Raw genomic sequence first — 23,777 nt, 5'->3', positions numbered from 1 at the left:
ATCACTATTTCCAAGCATTCCAGTTAAAGAGGCCATTAACCTACTAGAAGATTGGCTTCTGAACCAGTATGAAGATTCAGATTCAGATTGGATTAAGAAAGTTCGTACATACATCAAATTAACCAAACTTTGTATGGAAGAAAATTATTTTTCGTTCAGAAATGAAACCTACAAACAACTTAATGGTGCCCCCATGGGCAATCCACTTTCTCCATTTTTAAGTGAAATTTTTATGGCAAATTTGGAAAAACGCTTAGAAAACAACAAACAGCTTCCTGAAGTCTGGTGGAGATACGTTGACGACGTGTTTAGCATTGTTAAGAAACATCTTTTACCTGAAATCTTGAACAATATCAATAATGCACACAAAAACATCGAATTCACTTGTGAAATTGAACAGAACAACCAACTACCATTTTTGGACATACTCATCGTAAAACAAGAATCAACACTTTCCTTCGAAATTTACAGAAAACCGACACACACTCAACGCACTATTCCAAATTCATCAAATCACTCACATCAACACAAAATTGCATCCTTCAATCACATGATACACCGAATGCAGACACTTCCACTTAGTGAAACAGGAAAAACGAAAGAACTTAATTACATTTTCGAAACAGCACAGTTGAACGGTTACACAAAACAAACAATACAACAGATCATCAACAAAAAGACACAACAACAATACAGACGTTCTTTGACTACACTGACACGGACAGAACCTACACTTAAACGGATAACTGTGAACTACAACAGTGACACCAAAAAACTCCGACCAATTCTCAGAAAGTTTGGTTTTGAATTAGTTTTCACAAGCAAAACTAACCAACTTCAAACTCTCTTAGGATCTACGAAAGACCCGTTGGACAACTTAACAAAATCTGGTGTTTACAAAGTAACATGTAATCACTGTGACAAAATATACATAGGACAAACAAAACGCACACTCAACACACGATTCAAAGAACACATAACGGAAGTATCAAAAGCACACAAAGACACAGACAAGGGACTCATTCATCATTTTAAATCTAAAGTTGCTGAACATATTTTCAATGAAGGACATTTTTTGAATACTTCAAATATTAAACTCTTACGACACATTACAAACCCATGGAAACTTGATGTTGCAGAAAGTTTAGAAATTTACAAACAAAACAATAAAAAACTACTTAACAAGAATCAGGGCAATGGGTACACGTGGCTGTTTAAATTTTTACCTAACACACACAAAACATTACACAATACACAAAACACAAATTGACTACCTACCAAATCGGCAGGAAAAAATAACACAACAAACACCAATTGACTACCTACCAAATCAGTAGGAATTTTCCTAGCTTTAGGTATCTTATTGACACCCTGTTTCCTAACAGGTAGATACACCCCTTTTTACAAATCTGTACCTACAATTTTGTACCTACAATTTTTTATACCTACATTTTTATACCTACACTTTTACCCACACACGTACCTACACATACACTCCTAGTATAAATACCACAACGAATGCGAGGTTTTCTTCAGTCGAGCACTTGACACTGAAGAAGTCTGTAAGTCACAGACGAAATAGGCCTATCTGTCCGAAGATAAGCACAGTAGTAGAATTAAAAGGAATTTGCTCGTCCTTTCTAGTTTTTCTTTAAAAGAGTTATTCATTTTTTATTTTCTTTTGCAAAAGTGAAGTATTAGTGAAATGTTTTTAAATTAAACTAGAGTCTGAAGTAAAATCTGTGCTGAAATACGCCAGTGATACTTGGTGTGTATCAGTGGAGAACACTCAACGGCTGCAGGTCTTCATCAATAGATGCCTGCGGTATATAATTTGTGCATGGTGCTGCTCACAATTGGAACTCAAACATGGAGCTCCACCCTCGATGTCACCAAAAGTCGATAAAACCGGACGTAACCGGACAAAAATTACCTCACAATAGTATATTTGAAAAAAAAATCAATCAAGATTACTTTAGTGAATTATTTCTTGTCCCCAGTCATATGAGACTGGGCCAGGATTGGAATACAATTACTTTCAACATTGCCTCACTTCGATAAAACGCCACATTCAATCAGAACTCAATATGTCAAAATAGTTTTAGTTTCATATTACCTACTAATCCTCTCGGACATCAGCATAAAGTACCTTCAATCTATCTCGCACAAAGTAAACATAATGTTGCTAGCCTACATAAAAAAGAAACAATCTACCACATTTTTTTCCATTTCCCACCCCGCTTACTCACCAGAGTCGGTTTCTCCACGAACTTAATGCAGTTGTTCATTTCCGTGGGTGAGTTATCCTCGTCCGAGGAGGAAGACGACGGCGAAGTGAACAGCAGCAGTGGATCTGCGGCGTAATTTACATTTTCATCGCATTTGTTATACTTGCGGTGTTCCAGTAAATCGTAGCTACATTTCCGCGGATGATGCTTCTTGTTGCCGGCTTGTTGCTGTTCTTGCCCTGAATCACCGTCGCTGCTGCCGCTCCCGTCCACGCGGCCACAACCTCCGCTCAAGGTATCGTTAAAATATTCAACTTCCTGCATCTCACTTCCCTGTTGCCTATTTTTTTTTCTATTTTTATTGTATTCCACAATCCTTTTCAAAATCCCTGGCTGAACTTTTTTTTCTGTGCTTAAATTCACTTACACTGTTGTTTTGCGCTACAAGAAGGGTGGTACACGTCCCGAGTCCCAGCAGTGCACTTCGCTGTCCAGTGATTCACTGAGGTCGCATGATGTTCACTTCGATTTTCCTGTCGCTTTGGTTTTCCTATTTTTCAATTCGCTTGTCCTGCAGGATCATCTGTGGCTGTGGAAGGCGGCTCGGGTGGGTTTGACCGTCGCCTGCCTTCAGGATGTGACCTCCCTGGGTCGTCGGATTCTTTTTTTTATTTTAACTCGTTCACCCCGTGCTTAAATCCCGTTTCTCTTTTATCTTCATTAATTTATTACTCACTATCATGCGAGCAAACGACCAACCGACCGACCAACTGTAGTGTGTAGGTCCGGTCTCTTTTGTTTAAAATTTATTCGTTTCTGTTATAGCCAGGGCGGTGTGCGGTACAGCCAGCTGGTGGCGATTCGCGTGGCGATTTTCACATGGAGGTGGTGGGAGGCTGCTTTTGTTACTCATTCGTCAGGATTAAATTTAGCACTGCTCACCGCGGCTGGGTCGTCGTCGTCGTCGTCATCATCGTCGGCGGCCCTCGGTTGGTATTCATGACGACGCAGTCAGTCAGGATCAGATTCAATGCGATGATGACCAACAGGAGCTGGAGAGCTCGTTCGCCGGAATATGGGAATCTGCAAATGGAATAAATCACAGATAGGCGAATGAATAGCTGGGCAGACGAAGTTGATGCAGCAAAGCTGGTTGAAACATTTGATAGAATGGGACATCGAGAGGGGATTTTAAAGTCAAAATATTTAATTTGGCACTGTCGACGCCGTGACATGGCAGTCAGTGGTTACGACATGGTGGTGATGGCGTTTGAACAAAAAGTACCGGGTTGGTAGTGATGTATCATTCCGATGTGTACGCAATTCATAGAAAGTCCAGTACGGTACGTACAGCGTATCAAACTAAAACACAAAATAACTCTCGGTTCAGATTCCTTTTTGCAAATGAATGATGACAGCAGTTTTCGCCATTTCTGGTGGAGCAAATCAGGAATAAGGACACTGTTCTTACAGTTTGTTAGGGTAACCCGATTTTTATCGTATTATAAACAAAGGATTGAAGCGCTGTTTGTTTATAATTTTTGTAACTGAATTCTAAAAAATATCATCAACTTTTTTGTAACTATAATTTATATAAAATCCCCACTTTTCTACTTTTAAAAGTTGAAAAAAATTCTACTGATTTCTACAATAAATTCTTCAGGAAGCGTTATGTCATCCAAGGAGCTCCGCGTGAATATCTTTATTATTTTTGCGAATGTTCTTGGATAACCCTCCTAAAAATTTCATGAAAAAATCTACCGGACACATTTTTTTTAAATGTTAGCATCAATTTCTGAAAGTATCATGTTTATAGAATTTCTCCAGAAATGTTGACATTTGACAGAGCTCGATTACTACACACTTAGAAAATAGAACCAAACTCGGTTGAATTTCAACCGAGTTTTTATCAACTGAACGCTCGGTTTCTTGCTCGGTTCAAAACTTTACAACCGAGTTTTCGGTAGACGTTCTACGTCATATAAACGTCAAATTTATCGAACAAACCCGGTCAAAAAATCAGATCAACCGAACATTCGGTTCAATTTATTATTACCGAGAGCTGTCAAACCAAACGAATCTCGGTTCTTTTTATCAGCCCTGGATTTCATTAATAGTAATTTCAGCACGAAAAATAAAAACAATTGCATAATTGGTGAAAACGATGATTTATTACTTGCTTTCAATGTTTAAGGCACACCTATTTTTAAATACAATTTTTGCACATATTTTGTTTGTTCGTAGGGTATCGCGCCACTTGGGCGGTGGCTTCTATATTCGTCTGTTTGCCACTATAACTCAGTCAATTTTGAATATATCGAAACCCAACCTCAACGGATCGGTACATAATATTGGACTCCAACCACTTCAGAGCCCAGCAAAAAGCAGCTTTCCACTCCATGGCCCATCGTCTCTACAACATACCCATGGAAAGAGAAGATTTTGTCGAGGAAAGGAACAGGATCCACAAAGCTGAGTTGAATGGGTACGAAAAGGAGTTTGTGGATAAAATTTTAAGAAAACACGAAAGAAAGAAACACAGGAGGAATGCCACGACACTGAGGCCTGAAAAAGCGGATGTTAAAAGGATTAGTCTCCCTTTTCTATCCAAAACTAACCAACCCAATCCAAAGAGCCCTCAACCATCACGGATTTCAGTATAAAAGAGCAGCAATACCTTGAAGGATGCGCTGTGCAATCTAAAAGACAGAGTCCCAGCAGACGAAAAATCCGGAGTTTGCCAGATACCGTGCCAAAACTGCCCAACGGTGTGCATCGGGGAAACACGCCGTAAATTCAAAACTCGTCTACGTGAACACAAGAACGCATTAGAACATGGAAGAACTTGTTACGTTAGTATGTGTTTTACCGAAAAAGAAGAACTTATTTTTTTTTATTCGAACAAATATTAAAAAAAATACTGTTCCGTGCTGCCGGATGGGGAAACCCCTGCAAAAATATCCATGTGCTCCCATCATCCAAACTATTTGCTGATACAATCGCAGATATGAAGACATAAACACCTTTGCACACTACGAAATTCAGCTCGAAATCGCGTCGCCATACATGCCCGAAATGCAATCGGGTCAATCCACTCTGCATCGCGCCTTTAGTTCGGGCGGCCGAACCGGAATTCAACATCATCGATACTTGATTCAAGCGATCTACAAGAGACTAGCACTCATACGAACCGATGCGAGAGCGAAGAGAAGAAGCGGACACTCATCCCAGGCAACTACTCTCGTTTCATTCCCTTCTGGTATACCCTCGGGAGTCTACGAAGAATGTGTATCGTGTTTGTGGATCGGGCTAGTCTTCCTTAGATCGTCCAACAGATCAGTCGATCGCTGCTCAATGTCAATCGGGCAAAATCGGTCCGCGGTTACGATGAAAACGCTTCAGTGTGGCGCCCGCGCTAGGCAAACTTTGTAAACTACGGATCCCGTATTCTGGGTTTCGCGAAAATGCCCTCTGGCATCAAGCATGGCAAAGGCGGAAGGAGCAGCATCGGAGATGGATGCCATGTCAGCAGTTACGGGCGTGCAGCAATAGCCTCCCGAAAGCGAAAAATATAATGAATTGTGAGGGAAGAGCGGTAAATAAAAGTTCAAACACATCTCTTTTGTACGTTGATATTCTTTAGAGCATGACACAAAAAGACTTACACAACAAACTTGTGATTCTAGTGTGGCAATGCACACCACAACACTAGGACATACTACAGATTGGAAGCAAGCGAAACTGCTTAAAAATGTCCGAAAAGCCACGCAACTGAACGCATGGGTATCCATGTATTTTAGTGTGGGTCATGGGAACCGTTTTCTCAGATCAAAGCTTTTTTGGTTCCGTTTCGAGTCCTGAGCATCTGTGTAAAATTTGAGCACGATCGGTTGCGTCTAAACTTTACGCATTGCAATTGAAATTTGTATGTGATTTTGTATGGGAAAACATACTTTTTTTCATTTTTGTCATAAGTTGAAAAAGTTTGTCTGAAACTTTTTAACCGATACTGTAAAATTATAGCCTAGGATGTTCTGAAAAACTTTGTTGAAAACCGCATAGCGATCCGATGCTTGTAAAAATAGTTATAACCAACGAACCGCATGCATGTGTTTATGTTTTAACATGTAAAAGAATAACAATAGCAACAAAATCATGCTGTTTCGCCAAGCAATGCCAACGCTATAATATTTTTTATAAGCATCAGATCACTTCGCGGTCTTCGACAAAGTTTTTCAGGGCACCCTAGGCTATGTTTTCACTACACGGTTTCAGAAAAATCGAGCTTGTTATGAGAAAAATGCAAAAAAAGTGTGTTTTCCTATGTAAAACCCCATAAAAACTTCAAACGTGATGCGCAAAACGTAGACATACCCGATCGTGCCCAAATTTTGCACATTTATTTGGGTCCTGAAATGGGATCAAAAAAGCTTTGATCTGATGGGATACCATTGAATTTTTCATTTTTCCATATAAACGATGACCTACTCTATTATGCTCCAAAATGCATTGCTCCAATTATATCCTCTCTTTCCCACTTGACCAAGCTGAGAATTCAGTAAAAAACAAAGCTTCCCGACGACTACTGCACATAGTAGGATTGTAGTATTAGTGATCTACGTAGTCAGTCCGACATCGTCCTGTCGATGGGCAACAACGAGCCCGAAACCGGTCGACTCAAAAGGTAATTTTATCTCCTTTTTAACGTTGTAAGAATAATAAGTGGTGTGTCCTGTCTCCCGTCGCGTCTTATTAGTGTTGTCGAGGTTCTTACGTTAGCGCAAATCCCAAGAATTGAAGTTTTGAACCCTCCTCCCTCAGCCCAGACTGATAAGAGCAACGATGGACGGTGTGCAGAACAGCGTAAGGATTTCGGATCTCGACGGGGACTGTCAAGTTTACCACTTTTCGATTCTGCATCATCAGCGGTACTCACGTGCGCCTGTCGGATCCCTTCATCCGGGCTCTGGATGTTTACCTTCACAACTCCTCGATTTAAAGACCTTCGATTTTCATAGTTGATCACGAATTCCGAGTCACCCAACATGAGCGGATTTAGCTCATCGATGCACTTGGATTGTCGCTGTATATTCTCTGGTGAACTTCCAGATTGGTGCTTCCACTTTCTGCTAAACGTGTTCATCAATACAGACAAAATGCCTGATCTCTGTGCTTTTGGCTGCTCTTCTCGTCGAGGATATGCTTCCTGTACCGACACGCGCTTTGTTGTTGTCCCCTCGATTACCAACCTCTGCTTTGGCGGAGCCGCGAAATTGCCACATCGCTTCTGGTTTTTCTCGAAGCGCTTTTTTGTAGGCAGTGTCCTAGAATAACTGTCCGGAATTTACAGGTCATCTATTTTCCCGAGCAATTCAGTTTCGAAGCAATCGCCGGTCGGCTTGTTGGTGCGCTCCGGGCTTCGCTGGAGTTCTTTCTCTTCATCTGCTTCCTGAGAGAGTGCTCTCATTGTATCTTCCGTCGCATAATGGCTTTTGCGATGCTTATGCTGGTCTACACTCATAATTTGCTGGTGGTAGCCCAGATAGTTACTGGCTGCCACGCTGGTCGAATATCTTGGGCCGTAGACTGTCCACCCAAGATTTGTCCGAACAGCGATCGGTTCCATCGGATTTCCCACCCTTGCTTCCATCGGAGCAAACGAATGAATATTGTTCGCACCGATGAGCAGTTGTGGCTGACCTTCGTAGGACTCTATAGGAAGTCCTCGCAAGTGGGGATACTGCGCAGCGATCTCCTCGTAGTCTAGCTTCTGGTGCGGTAGCTTCAGTTTTTGGACTGTGTGGACAGTGTGCAGCAACGTTTTGTCACCTTCGTTAGCACTCGAACTTGATGTCCACAGACTCATCCGCCGTGAATCCTCCACTCTAGAAACGTCTCCTGTCCACCGGATGGTCAATCGCTCTTGTACTCCGACCGCGCCCAGACGGTCGGCGAGCTTTTGATCCATCAGCGTGACGGAAGCACCTTCATCCAGGAACGCCAACACTGGAGTCGTTTTTCCCTTACAGTGCAACTGTACTGGAACGATCCGGAACAAGACCGCGCAGTTTGCATGGACGTTTGCACTTAACGTATTTTCGACCGGATGCGTTGACGAGTTGTGGAATTCTCTGCGGTGGGTATTCTCCTTGCTGATATTTGCTGCTGAATTGGTGGTCACGCTGTGACAGTATAGTCCGGCGTGCTCCTCACTTTCCTCTGGTTGAGGAATTGTGATGGATTGGTGTAGCTGCTCAAACTCCATGTCGACATTGGCTTCGCAAGCATCTGCTACTATATCCATCAGGAAGTCCGTAAGTGTTCGCAAAGTTACTTCGCCACGTCTTCTACGGTAGTGGACCCACTCGCGCTTTTCACGATCCGGTAGCTTTGCGACCAGCGACTTGATCAGCAACGGGTTCACGAGATGCTGCCGCATATCCGCCGCCTCCATATGGTCGCAGAGTTGTTCCACCGTGTTTCCGAATGGGATTAAACTCTTCAGGCTGTCCGGTTGAGGAGGATCTAGTCGATTGATTTTGTCCAGCAGGCTTTCAAGAAGCTGCTCAGGACGGCCGTAATGGCGACGCAGCTTCTCGATAACCCTTGGGATTGTTTCGGGAAGAAGAAGCTGTCCGCTCACCAACTCGAGAGCATCTCCTTCGAGCGCTTCCTGCAGCCGCATCAGATTTTCATGGTTCATGTAGCCACATGTTGCGTTAGATGCTTTGTAGGCGGCGTAAAACAGTGGCCACTGTGCTGGTTTGCCCGAAAATTTGGGGAGCTTGTACGTTAGCCCCTGCCTGGCAGCGAGCTGTGCCTTTGTCGATCTGGGCTGCTGTTGTCCCAGCCCGTTTTGGCTTCCACTGTTGACCTGCTTCCAGTTTCTCAACGACACATTTTTCCTGACCTTTTCCCCCATAGACGAATCGGAACTCTGGCTGTGCCGATCCGAATTTTCGCAGTTTTCGCCCTCGGTACCTTCGTCGTCTTCCTCGGACTCCATGATGTTCGCTTTCATCAGCTTCATCGCGTTTTGGTTGGATTTGCCGGATGGACTCACAAACATAACATCCGAAAAGCTTTTCGACGCTGGCTTTAGCACCTTGCCGCCCGAGAGCCCCGCTAACTCCTTGTCCAAGTCCGCCATCTGCTTCTCGAACGACTCCCGGTTCACTTTCATCCACTGGATTTGGCCTCTCTTCTTCTGGAGCATCTTCGCCTGCCAAGCACCTTTTTCTTCTTCTTCCTCTGCACTCATTTGTAGCTCCATCTCCATCTTCTTCTTTTCGAACGCCCGCTGCATCTCCTGCTCCTTCTTCCGCAGCTGCATTTCCACTTCCAGCTCTTCCAAATGCCGCTTTTGACGATCTTCTAGCGCTCTGACTCTGGTTTCAACGATAGATGCCCCCGAGCGAGAGTTGACGCTGGCTTTGTCAGACTCTTCGGTTTGCTTCCGACTGCGAGTCTGCTTCTTCCGTTTTTGATACTCCAGGGCTTTCTCCTGACAGGCCTCGCTGTAGCAGTACCAATTTTTGGGTAGTTTACTTGACTGGATACCCACGCATCGGATGTGAAAACACCTCGTACATCCATCACATTCAACCATCATTTCGTCACAGATCGAGGCACCGCATTGTCGTGACCAAAGCTACCAACCCTGACACTTGTCCACAGCTCTGTAACTGCAGTGAGGAATCTACAAATCCTCGCACTGCCGATCAATTTCACTTTCGGCGCTCCCCGACTGGCAGAGTGCCGAACCAATCGCACCAATCAGTCCTGGTGCTCCTGACTCCGTCCGTCGTTTTCAGCTTCAGTCTATCAACTGGTTTGCGGTCCGTTTTCGTGATGCTCTGTAGCACGTTGGCATCGTTTTTTCTTGTTCGTTTCTGACAGTCGCTTTCACTGTGAAGCAATGGGCGATCTCGCCATATAGAAATGGGGATGTCTCTTTTTTTAAGTATCGATTAATAAGTAAATTCATTTTTCGCTTTTTATATTTTTTTATTCTGTTCCCAATCTCATATCCTACAATCCCTCTCACCCCTACTCTCCTGCATCGAATGTTTCACAATTTGGTTCAAGTTTTCCTTCATACTAGAACAGCACACATACTGGAAAAACTTGTAATTAGAAGGCACGAAATGTTGCTAATTGGCAAATTGAGAGATGAAATTTGTGAAAAAAATCGCGTTCTGGTGGGATTCGAACCCACGACTCCGTATTCGCTAGACCGGCGCTTTAACCAACTAAGCCACAGAACAGGTAATGGTTCTGCGGAATAGAAAGCCAAACTGACTCCGAAGCCGCACCATGAACACTCCTATTTCACAAACTCATCTCTCTTTTCGACTTAGATGCCAATCCACAACACACTCCTGTTTGTGCCCACTACTTACAAGTGCGAGCGAGTTATTTATATGAAGCCGAGACTTACTCTCGCACTCCGCATACCTAGCCACCAGGCAGTTTGTTTTGCTGGTGTCTAATTAGTATGCGTCGAGAGCTCGGCACGGTCGGACGCTCGGACGACCGAACTGCGCCAAGTGACGCAAGCAAGGGTACAATGATACATATTGCCCATTTTACTGGCATTTTACCAGGTTAGCTGGTATGTCTGAAACATACTGGAAAAACTTGTAATTAGAAGGCACGAAATGTTGCTAATTGGCAAATTGAGAGATGAAATTTGTGAAAAAAATCGCGTTCTGGTGGGATTCGAACCCACGACTCCGTATTCGCTAGACCGGCGCTTTAACCAACTAAGCCACAGAACAGGTAATGGTTCTGCTTGTCTGTTATGCGGATGGTTTGGATATTATTGCTAGAACATTTGTAACGGTGGCAGAATGCGGCTGGTGCATGCTGGTAGGTGGGACTGAGCGAGACTGGCCAAGCCTTGGCAGCGATGTTACGATAGACGGGAATATTTTCGAGGTGGTAAAGGAATTCGTCTACCTCCCCAAGCAACACACATGTTATAATAGAGTTACGACAGCGCAAGTTTTGGTTGTATAGAAGTTTATTTGACGTAATTTTAACATTGTGTTGAAATAACGTAAAATAAACTTCTATACAACCAAAACTTGCGCTGTCGTAACTTTTATATAACATGTGTGTTGCTTGGGTCGGTTTCTTGCTAACGGCTGACAATAACGTGAGCCGTTAAATACGAAGGCGCATCATCAGTGGAAGTCTTGCCAACTACGGGCTCCAGAAGAAACTGCGGTCCAAAAAGATTCACCCCCGTACCAAATGTACCATGTACAAAACGCTAATAAGACTGGTAGTGGTGCAAGCACTCTGAGTTTTCGTTCGACGCGTGCTGAGGACGATCTTCGGCGGCGTGCAGGAGAACGGTGTGTGGCGGAGAAGGATGAACAATGAGCTCGCTGCACTCTACGGTGAACCCATCATCCTGAAAGTGGCTACAGCTGGACGTATACGGTGGGCAGGGCAAGTTGCAAGAATGCCGGACAACAACCCTGCGAAGTTGGTGTTTGCTAACCATCCGGTTGATACAAGAAGGAGTGGAGTGCAAAGTCTACGCTCCATACAAATTTAAATTTTTTGTATGGACGAAAGTCTACGAGGAGGGAGGCGGTCTGAGATAGCCAAAATTTGGTCTACGTAGTTTATGAACAGCCCCTTTTTTGCCAAAAATATCGCTGAAGAAATTTCAGAAGGAATTTAAAAAAATGCAAGATTTTCTGACAAAACAGGATTGTTTTACAAATCCATAGATGGATTTTCTGAAAAAAATTCAGGAGCAATACCTGAAGAAACACCTGGAAACCCCTGGTGGAATGCGTAAGAAAATCTATCGAGATATTTTTGGAACAAGAGCCCTGGAGAAATCCCCTAATAATAATCCATAACATTTTTTTTTCAATAAATTCCCGGAGGAATCCATAGAGAAATGCCTAGAGGTAAATCCTGGAATTTATGAGAAAATATACCCACCGGAATTACTGATGAAATCTCTGTGTGAGTTTCTGCTCGATTCTCCACAAGAATATCTTCCAGCCTTTCCGATAGAATTCTTTCAAGAAATTCTGAAAGAATCTGCAAAAAAGGAATGAAGGCATCCTTGGAGGATTTTCTAAGACTGTCTCACGGAATCCTTGGAGCAATTTTTGGAAGGGATACGTCTTGAAGGAATACCTAAAGGATGGTAAAAAAATATTGCGAGTTCCCTTAGTATTTTTTATAGAATTTCTAAAGCAATTCCTAAAGCAAATTCTTAAGAAAGCGTCTGCGAATTTTTTTAAGGAGTTCTGAATTCTGATTTATAATGTATCCGTGAATCATTTTCCTAAAAAAATGCATAACCAAATTTTGAGACAGTTCATGGAAGGTTTTCTAGATGAAGGCTTTGCAAAAACCTTCGAAGGAATCTCTATGGAAAAAAAATAGGAAATTCGTCAATGCCTAAAACAATCCACGCAAGATTTTTTTAAAGAAATTTTTGAAGTACATATTTTCTAAAGAAATCCATGTAACATTTTTGGAAACTATCCGTGCAAGACTTTAAAATGAGAGTTCTTGAAGAAATTTCCGGAGGGCATTCCAAAGTCTAAAGGGATCCCTAGAAGATTTTGTGATTTTCTTTACGATTTTCTGGATTTTATGTATCTAAATCTACGAGGAGTTTCCAAAAAAGTCCCCGAAAGAGTTTCCTTAACACTCCCTGGGAGATTTTTTCAGGAACTCATGAAAGGTTTTTTTTAAATGAATCCAAGGATAGGTTTCAGAAAGAGTCCATAATGAAATTATAGAAAAATGTGAGGAAGTTTTTCAATGTATTCATCGGAGAAACTTGTTAAGAAATCTCTGGATCAAAATCTGCGATTTTCTGAAAACATTATTAGTCGAATTTATAACAAAAACCATAGGAAATTTCCTGAAAGAATTCCTCGAAAAAAAATGTGAAGATGTAAGGGGGTTCCTATAACAATCCCTGCAAAAAAAATCCGAATGGATCTCACATTTTTTTTTCAGATTCTCTAAGAAAGATATCTTAGGAAGATTTTCTGACAAAAATTCAGATGTTCAAACAAAATACCTGTGACAATTTCTAAAGCAAACCCCGGATAAGATTTGGAAGGATTTTCAGAAAACTTAAACTTCGTGGAGGAAATTCTGCAGAAACTCATATACGACTACCTTACACAACTCTTTGTGAAATTTCTGGAGGAATCCCTCAACAACTTCCAATTTCTCTACAAATTAAGAAATTGGAAGTTGTTGTGGGAATTTCTGGTGAAATCATTGGAAGAATTTCCAAAGTAACCTCAGCAAAATTTTTAGAAGAACCTTTGAAACATTTCCTGAAAAATTCAAGAACAGTTTCTCAAGGCATCTCTGAAAGTTTCATTAAAGGAATCTCTCGATAAATTTATGAATAAATGTCTAAAGAAGTTTCTGAAGAAGTCTCTGAACGATTTTTCAAAAGAATTCCTGGAGGGATTTCTGTTCAAAAGTGGATGAATTTCAGAAGTAGATCATGCCAGATGCTTTGAAAGAATTCGTTGTTTTTTTAGAATTGCAAGAGTTTCTAAACAAATCCTTGAAGAAAATTTCCGAATGAATTCATTAAAGATTTTTCGAAAGAATCCATTAGGGAATTTTTGTCCAAATATTTGGACAAATTTCCGAAAGAATAAGAAAGAATTTTTAGAAAGATTTCAAAAAGATTTTTTAAAAGAGTTTCCGAAGAAATTTTTGGTAGTTTTTCTAACGGAATCTCCAATAAACTCTTCAAACGAATGGCTAGAGAAATTTTTGAATAAATATTCAGAGGAATTTCTGTAGCAATTCCTGGGTAAATTTCTCAAACAATCTCTGAAATCATGAAGGAAGTGGTGAAGCGATTCATGCCAGCTTTCGCAAAAGAATTCTTTATGATACTTCTCTAGGAACACATGGAACATTTTCTGAAATAATTTGTACCATGATGATTTGATTTGGAAATTTTCTTCACAGACCGTCGTAATGAAGTTGAACATTCTGGGTTGACTTACTATTATTTAACACCGCAGAATTTCAACAAAAGGCGACCGAACAGATAGCGGTACAAACCTACACTACTCGTACAGAAAGATCGTTCGGCAAATACTGCACAACCAGTAACCACGCTCTATCAAGTGCTTGTTACGAGTCTCTAAATATTCAAACGATCCCCATGATGAATTTTAGAATAGAACTCTGGAGGAATTTCTGAAGCAATTCCTGGAAAGTTTTTGAAGCAATTCATAAAGGAATTCCAGGGTGAATCCTCGGAGACATATTCAAAGGCATCCTTGAATGAGTTTCTGAACTTTTTTTTATTTTTTTGGGACATTTATCCAAATAACGTTGTTGCGTATGTCTGTTGCTAAAAATATTGGCTTTTGAAACAACCATACATATGTTTGGAGATTTCAATCAGCTAGCGAGATTCGTTATTAAGCGAGAATTACTAATATATGCCAAAAACTACAATCCATTTTTTAAAACTCAGTTTACGAATTTTTACGAAAACAGTTTCACGAATTTTCTGAGAAACTAACGCATAAATTTCCCTCTGGACGTTTAATGGAACTCCTCGTATTAGCCAGTCAAACTTCTACTGGAGTAACTCCCCTGAAACTACTTTTGAGCTATTTGCTCTAGAAAACTTAGTAATTTAACTAAACCAATCGATTCAAAGATGCCATTTGATAGAAAATTCAATAATCTTTCGAATAAGGGTGAAAAAAACTTCTATAAGTTTGACCATTTTAAAGGTAGAGCCAGTTAAGGCAATAATAATCAAAAACATGGAAAGTTCAATAACTACGTAACGGTTCAGATTTGACCATATGCGCAAAACAATTTTTTTCACCATTTATAGTCCTCTATCACCCTTTAAAAAGCTTGCACACACGAACCTAACACCCTGTATAAATTAAAAAAAAAATTAAAAAGGCAGACTTTCCAAGTAGTTTTTTAGCTATGGTTTTCTCGGACTACTCTTTAAGCCATTTCCAGACGAAATTAGAAATTTTCCAAAGATTTCGAATAGAAATTTGTCGGAGAGCTTCTGCAAAAAAAATATATACCGAAGAATTTCTTGAAAGAATACCCTGCAAAAATTCCTTGAGAAATTCGCCGAGTAACTGCTGGAGTATTTCAAGAAAATCCAAGTGAAATAAATTCCTGAAGTATTTCTTAAATTGCTAGGAAAATTTCAAAACGACCTGGAGGAAACTTCTGAAGTAATTTCTCAAAATTATATTTGAAAGACTTAGTTTGTCCTGATGCAATTTGTCCAATAACTCCTAAAGAAATTACTCGTCCAGAAGAACTCCTGAAGTGATTTTCTAGGCCATTTAAAATTCAAACAAATAACTCTCATGTGATTTTCCTGAGAAGCCTCTTAATGTATTTGAAGAAGAACATTTGATAAAATTTTGCGATAAATTCCAGGAGGAACTCGCAAAAGATCTGCTGCAGGTAGATCTCGAAGAACTTTCGTGAAGAGTCGAGTAATTTCCAAGACCGTCAAGATCTTAGGCAATGACATTATTTTTTCCTCCCCTGTTGGGGAAATTAAGCCACTGCGTCCAATAGGCTGAACTTTTGTTGCATGTCCCATTTTGATATTCGCATCTAGCCAGCTAATTACCATGTATCAAGTAATCAGCTACTGCCACGACGCGTTGTCTCCCAGTCAGGTGCAATGGAATTGATAAACTCCAAGACCTTCCCAGGTTTTGCAGACCAGACCTCACTGGGTTGCAAGCAACCACTATTTAGAAATCTTTGCCTGCGCATGTATAAAGCACCACAACTGCAAAGCAGATGCTCCGAGGCTTCACGTTCCGTATTACAGAAACGACAGATATCACTCTGAATATGGCCAATATTTTTCAAGTGATACCTGCTCGGGCAGTGTCCAGTTACTAGGTCAGTGTATGTACATAGAGCTCTCTTGTTGAGCTCTAGGAGCTTTTTGGTTTTATAAGCATTTGGTGTTATAAATCGTTTTGACTGATTGCAATTTTTGACATCCATCCAATTGGATATCACCCTCTGCTCAGCCCAGCGTTTCAGATCCATTTTAATTGTACAGTTTGATATACCACAGAATGGTTCTGGGCCAGCAAACTGTAAATTGGAACCACTTTTAGCAAGCTCGTCTGCCATTTCATTCCCTTCAATGCCACAGTGACCTGGAACCTAGTATAAGTTTACTGAATTCCCTTGCCACAGCCGGCGCAGTGAAAAAATACATTCCCAGACAGGCTTTGAAGTACATTTGTAAGCGCACAATGCTTTTAGTGCAGCTTGGCTATCTGAGAAAATACAAATATTTGCATATCTGTATTTTCTCTCAAGGCAGATATTTGCGCATTTCAAAATAGCAAGAATCTCTGCATGAAACACCGTAGGATAGTGTCCCATCGCCACTGAAATTTTTATTCCAGGGCCGTATATTCCTGCTCCCGTTTTAATTCCAACTTTTGAGCCATCTGTATAGAATTTGATTGATCCTTGACGAACAGTGGGACCTTCGACTTCCCAATCTGCACGAGTTGTTTCGTGCAACTTGTAAGGAACATCATGGTTCTCCACAGGTTTCATCCAGTCTTTAATCATTTTCATTACTGGCCTATTTTGGAAGTATTGTGAAATGCTCAGGTGACCTACAAGATCACCTGGCATGAAATTTTCAACTCGTTCAAGTCTCAGCAATTCCTTTTCTGCTTCTAATTGCACGTACTCGTGCAAAGGTAGCAGATTGAGAATCGCAACTAAAGCTTTTGATGGAGTGCTTCGCATCGCTCCTGTAACAGCAATGGACGCAAGATGTTGAATTTTCGCAAGCTTTGATTGCGTGGTAGCCTCTTTTGTTTTTGGCCACCAGACAAACGAAGCAGTATAAATCCACATTATCATTTTTGGTTTCAAGCCCCACTTCCTGCCAATAGTTTTGGAGCATAACCAGAACGCACTTGTTGCCTTACCGATCACGGACTCATTGACATACTTCAGAACCAATGAGTCAACCCTCTTATATTTTTCTTCTCCAGTGGATGCAATCTCAAAACCATCTCGAATTAACATAATTTTGAAAACTCACAAAGAAAAGCTCAAACAGACCACCCCTGTTCAATGTTAAAAACACACTCCCTATACCCAGCAACTCATGTGAAAATCATCACACACGTCTAATGATCTCACCTCGACTCAGTGCATCCTATTTGTCTCAATCCTAATCGCAATCAAACGAAACCGATTTGCTCCGTCTCGCCAGGCACATAACGCAGATAACCCAAGACGACCGCAGCCACGGAGACATACAACTTCTATCTCGGTCTCGGTTTAATCAATTTTATTACTTACCTACAAATGGGCGATGAGCGAAATACAGGAATAAAAAAGTTCTCCCGACTTCACGTCAATGAACGAATCCATTTCAGACCGTGGTAGCGTACCGAGCAGTTTAGCATTTCGTCTAGTGAGGAACAGATAGGTATACCTATTACTAGGTTTCTGCTGAGTGCAGTCGAGCTAGCTAACCACGAGAACGATTACGATAGAGTCGACAAACGAGGACGACCATAGGACAACGATGGATGTTAAGCAGCCAAAGCTTGAAGTCCGCCTGCCAGATTTGCACATACATCGAGCAGCTATAGGGACATAGGACCCAGCCAGGGAAATAAACATCAACGAAGGCATACAGAAGTAGGTAGACATCGTCGTCGACGACAACGACGACAGTTATCCTCTGCTTTAACCCCAAGTCTGCTCGTCGGTCGGCGGCACTCCATGATGGTGGGGTATCATTTGCTATGATTCACCATCCCCACACAAAGCAACAGCGAAGAAGGAAACTCCAAAAGACGACGGAAGAAAGTGAAAGTTTCCGGGACCGGCAAAACGGAACAGCAAGCGACAGTCACGGCTCGTCGAGCTGCGACCATTCGTGAAAAGTGCCGTTCGAGAAAATGATAGGTTTAATGTGAGTTTGGAAAAGTTGGTTTGGGATTTGATTTCTGTTGTGGAATCATTCCGACTTTGAATTTTATCTACTTTTGACTAAGGTTTTACAACTGTAAGAACAACGACAAACAACTTCAAAAAGGTGCAACTCAAGTTATCTCCATCACTGCGATGACCTTCCGTCGTGCGAACGTCGTCTTCAGTCGGTATTGATAAATGAATTAACGTCAAACGTCGATCAGCTATCAAATTGTGGTTTACGACAACGTTCATAAAACGATGAGGGTATGCAGTTTGATAGAATGTTGTCTTATTGGATTTTTTAGAGCTTATTTGCCAACTAAGTGAAACAAAAAAGAAACAGACGTTAAATAAAAATGAACCCAAATGGATCGGCATGAGTTAAGAAAGAAGGAATGTGGAATATAAATAGAACAGAAATGAAACAGAAATGGAACATTGCATAAGATGAAATTAAACAGCAATTGTACAGAAATTAAACAAAAGTTAAGTAGCAATGAAACAGAAATCATACGTATATTAAATTGAAAATGAAACAATAAGCATTGAAAATGACTAAAAATAATAATGGGACAGAAATCGATCAGCAATGTAACCTACAAGAAAAATAAATTAAGCAAAAATGAAAGAAAAAAAATGAACAAAAATGGATTTGAAACAGAACATAAATATTGATAAAACAGAGATTAAGCAAAAATAGAACAAGAATTAGTCATAAATTGCACAAAAATATCTTTTACGGAACGGAAATGAAATAGAAATTAAATAAATATCAAATAGAGGTGGAACAGAAATTGAACAAAAAATATATCAAAAAGGAATGGATGGAGCCAAGACCGTGCACAGGGGGGGGTTTGGTTTGGGGATTAACCCCACCCCATTACCGCTGTTCCATACATTAAGCACCCATCTTCCTTTTGCCGAAATTGGGAAAACCAATCTCTTGGTGCCATCTATGTGTACGGGCCTGGATGGAGCAGAAATGAAACACAAATCAAGCGGAAAACAAACAGAAATTCAACAGTAAAAGGAAAACAAAAACAAATTTAGATCAATAGTACAGAACAGAAACCAGAAACGAAACATATTGGAGTCAGGCATAAATCAGAGACTAAAAAATGAGCGCATAAATGAAAAATAACTTGTAAAAAAAATATTAGTCAAATGGAAATGGATCAGAAATGCAAAACAAACAAGTAACAGAAGTGAAAAGAGCGGAACAGACATAGGAAAGAAACGTTACTGAAGTGAAACATTAACAAAAGAAACATAACAGAAATAGAACAAGATTGATGCAGAAGTAAAACAAAAAAAGGAAGAGATATGGCGCAGAAACTAAACATATTTATATATACGGACCGGGAATAGATCAGAAAGACAACATAAATTAGACATTAATAAAACAGACGGGCGCTTGAAAAGAAGTTAACCAAGGTCGACTGTGGAAACGAGTTCAGTTCTATGCCTACTGGCGACGGAGATAGTCGAGTGACTTTGTAGCTTGAAGGTCTCCCTTAGGTAGGCTTGAAGATCTCCCTTCGCACCAGATCAAACCGAAGAGGAAGTAATTAATTTTGTCGCGGACATCTCCAATGCCCATCCTACGTTGATCAAAGTGACAAAGCTAGTTCCTCGAGGAAAAAGCTTGGCCGATCTCTCGTTCGTTTCATTTAAATTAGCTGTATGCAAATCCTACTCACGAGTCGTCGGCGACGCCTGGTATTGGCCAGATGGAATTACTGTTCGCCCTTTCGAGCTTAATCCAAAAAACGGATCAGCCGCACGCCTTCCGAATACCCAATGATTTCTCCAACATCCACGGAAATAACTACATCCGCCAATACGAATCAACACCCGGGACGCAAACGATTAAGCACAGTGGAAGCCCCAAAGCCCCCCAACACAGTCGAGCTTATCCAGCCTGCGTTCTACAGTCGTCCCGGTCCTGTGTCTGGGACCGGCAGTGGGGTCTTCCAGCCTGTGCAACCAGGCAAGTACCCACTCAATATGAAATGTATCCGCTCTGAAGTCGTTCCACACTACAGCTCCACCGAACTGATTCCTCCAACATCCACTGAAGTCACTGAAGCGGCCAATACGTATCAACACCCGGGACGCAAACAATTAAGCACAGTGGAAGCCCCAGAGCCCCCCAACACAGTCGAGCCTATCCAGCCTGCGTTCTACAGTCGTCCCGGTCCTGTGTTTGGGACCGGCAGTGGGGTCTTCCAGTCTGTGCAACCAGGCAAGTACCCACTTAATATGAAATGTATCCGCTCTGGAGTCGTTCCACACTACAGCTCCACTGAACTGATTTCTCCAACATCCACGGAAATAACTACATCCGCCAATACGAATCAACACCCGGGACGCAAACGATTAAGCACAGTGGAAGCCCCAAAGCCCCCCAACACAGTCGAGCTTATCCAGCCTGCGTTCTACAGTCGCCCCGGTCCTGTGATTGGGTCCGGCCATGGGGTCTTCCAGCCTGTGCAGCCAGGCAAGTACCCTCAATACAAAACCTCTGTATGCTCTGATGCTGTTCCTGTCCGTAGCCCTTATCGTGTTTCCGGCACCACTGATGTTTCGGCTCCGGGATGCACGCCTGCTCGCTCCATGGAAGACCTCAATCCCCTCATCACAGTCGAGCCATTCCTGCCAGCGACCTGCAGCCATCCCGGTCCTGTGTATGAGCAAGGAGAAGGGGTCTTCCAAACCCTTCCAGCAGGCAAGTTTTTCCACCATCCGAACAATATATCTTCTGTTAGGTCTACCGCTCTTCCAGAACACGCCATACGGACTTCGATCACCAGGCTGTCCTCACCTGTCACATCGTCAATTCTGGTCTATTACCAGAATGTTGGAGGCATTAACACCAGTATAACAGACTACAAGCTCGCATGCAGTGACGCAAGTTACGATGTTTATGTATTCACCGAAACGTGGCTGAATGAGAATACTCTATCAAATCAACTGTTTGATAGCACTTATTCTGTCTATCGTCAAGATCGATCATCTTTAAACAGTCGCAAGCACTCCGGCGGCGGTGTCTTGCTTGCCATTCGTTCCCGCTTCAAATCGCGCATCCTAAAGCCTCCTGAGTGTTCTGTGGTTGAGCATCTGTGGGTAGCGATAACCACCCAAGTCAATACCATCTTTGTTTGTGTGGTATACATTCCGCCTGACATGGTGACCAACGATGTCGTAATCTCTAAACATATTGGTTCTCTGGATTGGATCGTTTCCCAAATGGACGTTAAGGACGACCTGCTCATTCTTGGTGATTTCAATCTCAGTGGGATCATCTGGCAACAAGATTCAATGGAAACCTACTTTCCCAACCCTGCGCACTCGTCCATGTCGCTCACTTCACGGAACCTGCTGGACGCGTACTGCACCGCTGGACTAAAGCAGCTCAACTCAATCAAAAACGATAACGGAAGGACGCTGTTTATACAGATCTTTCCGCGGCATTCGACAAAATGAACCATGCGATTGCCCTTGCCAAATTTGAAAAATTGGGTTTCGATGGCAACTCACTCAACTGGCTTCGCTCTTATCTGACCGGTCGTAGTATGTCAGTTAAAATTGGTGATCATGTATCACTGCCATTTTTGGTCACTTCTGGTGTCCCACAAGGAAGCCATCTTGGACCGTTTTTGTTTTTGATGTATATGAACGATGTCAATTTTATCCTAAAATGTTTAACATTATCGTACGCTGATGATCTGAAGCTTTACCAGGTTATTAAAACTCCAAATGATGCATCTTTCCTGCAGCAGGAACTTCAGACTTTTGCTGATTGGTGCCATCGTAATCGGATGCTATTGAATGCTTCGAAATGTTCGATTATATCTTTTGGTCGAAAGCATTTGCCGTATCAACACAACTACCACTTAGATAATACTAGCTTAAAGCGTGAGACTACAGTTAAAGATTTGGGAGTTATGCTAGACAGCAAACTGTCCTTCAAACATCACGTGTCGTATATTGTGTCCAAGGCTTCCTCTCAATTAGGGTTCATTTTTCGCTTCGCAAAAAAATTCAAGGATGTTTATTGCTTGAAAGCATTGTATTGCTCTTTGGTTCGTCCTATTTTAGAATACTCTTCTGTAGTTTGGGCACCGTACTACATGTCTGATATCCAACGAATTGAAGGAATACAGCGCAAATTCGTTCGATTCGCCCTCCGATTTCTTTACTGGAGAGATCCTTTTAACTTGCCCAGCTATGAAGACCGTTGTCGGCTCATTAACCTGGAACTTCTTCAAGCAAGGAGAAATGTTGCCAAATCATGTTTCATCGGTGATCTCTTGCAGAATAACATCGACTGTCCTGAGTTACTCGGGAAAATTAAAATAAATACTCGCAGACGTAGTCTACGGTCGCACTCATTTTTAAGTTTGAATTACTCTAGAACCAACTATGCTGTTAACGAACCGTTTCGAAGTATGTGCAGTGTTTTCAATAGATGTTATGAGGTTTTTGATTTTCATGTTTCCCGTGCAGTTAATAAGAGTAGATTTAAGAAGATTTTATGTTAGTTTTAAGTAGTTAAGTTTTAAGTATTTGTCAAGGTATTTGTCATTGGGGTGGATATTTTACCTGTTGACAGTAATAATGAATAAACCCATGAAGGAATAAAAGCGCCCGTCTAGCGAATTGGGAGTCGTGAGTTCGAGTCTCACTGGAGTATGTGGATTTCTTTTCAAATCTCAATTTGTTCATCGAGCACATGTTTCTGTTGTGCACATGGATGTCAAAGCATTTTCAACAGTGTTGTATAACAGTAGTTCCTAGTAGCAGAGGAAGCAGCTTAGAACTTTCCGGGAGAAGGGAAAAGACCGGAATGAGGCCTTGTCCATAATCCTGAATAAGGAGAGCGAGCCCACTTCCTCAAAACGCTCGAGAAACGACCTAGACAAATCCGCCACAGAGGACCCCAAACAAAAAAGGGTGAAGCACCATCTGGATCCGAGAGAGTGCGCCCAACAGTCCACAAACAGCGCGCCTCAGAAAAACGTGTCTGGACAACAAAACCCACCCATGAGGAAAACAGCTGGTATCAGCTACAGCTACAAAAGCGTGAAGGTAGGGATAATACCCAAAGACTTTCCCACCGTCCAACTCACTACAGCCCAGCTAGATCTTCTACAAGAAGCACTCCTGCTCAGAGTAGTTCAACAACGAAACGAGCCAATAAAACCCAAATTCAACAACCTCATCTACAAGTCCGGTTACATGGTTCTAATCTGTAAGGATCAAGAGACTGCTGAGTGGTTAAAGCGAATATCCCCATCCATGAAACCCTGGGAAGGTGCAGAGCTGATGGCAATGGACGAAGTGGCGATTCCACGTCCAGAGATGATTCGAGCATTCTTCCCACAAAGCTCCAGTTATGACGACGACCGAATAAAGGCTCTCATAGAGAGCCAAAATGACATCACAACAACTAATTGGCGTATTGTGAAACGATCCATTCTGAAAGACATTCATGTCGAATGGATCTTCACAGTAGAGGGTGCGTCGATGGAAAAGTTGAAGAAGTCCAAA

The 23,777-nt window shown here is 41.8% G+C and overlaps 1 protein-coding gene across 2 annotated transcripts in view; it reads right to left on the bottom strand.

The window, feature by feature from the left end:
- LOC115265573 (EGFR adapter protein) overlaps window positions 1-23,777 on the bottom strand; it is a 909,498-nt gene that overhangs the window by 495,898 nt on the left and 389,823 nt on the right. For both annotated transcript variants that reach the window (XM_029871207.2, XM_062849707.1), the window contains one exon: window positions 2,250-3,311. In XM_029871207.2, coding sequence (XP_029727067.1) covers window positions 2,250-2,552 — 303 coding nt within the window. In that variant the 5' untranslated portion in view covers window positions 2,553-3,311. The remainder of the gene's footprint in view (window positions 1-2,249; window positions 3,312-23,777) is intronic.

The sequence above is a fragment of the Aedes albopictus genome, chromosome 2 (genome assembly GCF_035046485.1).
Source record: "Aedes albopictus strain Foshan chromosome 2, AalbF5, whole genome shotgun sequence".
Lineage (NCBI taxonomy): Eukaryota > Metazoa > Arthropoda > Insecta > Diptera > Culicidae > Aedes > Aedes albopictus.
This window is presented reverse-complemented; position numbering and strand designations above follow the sequence as displayed.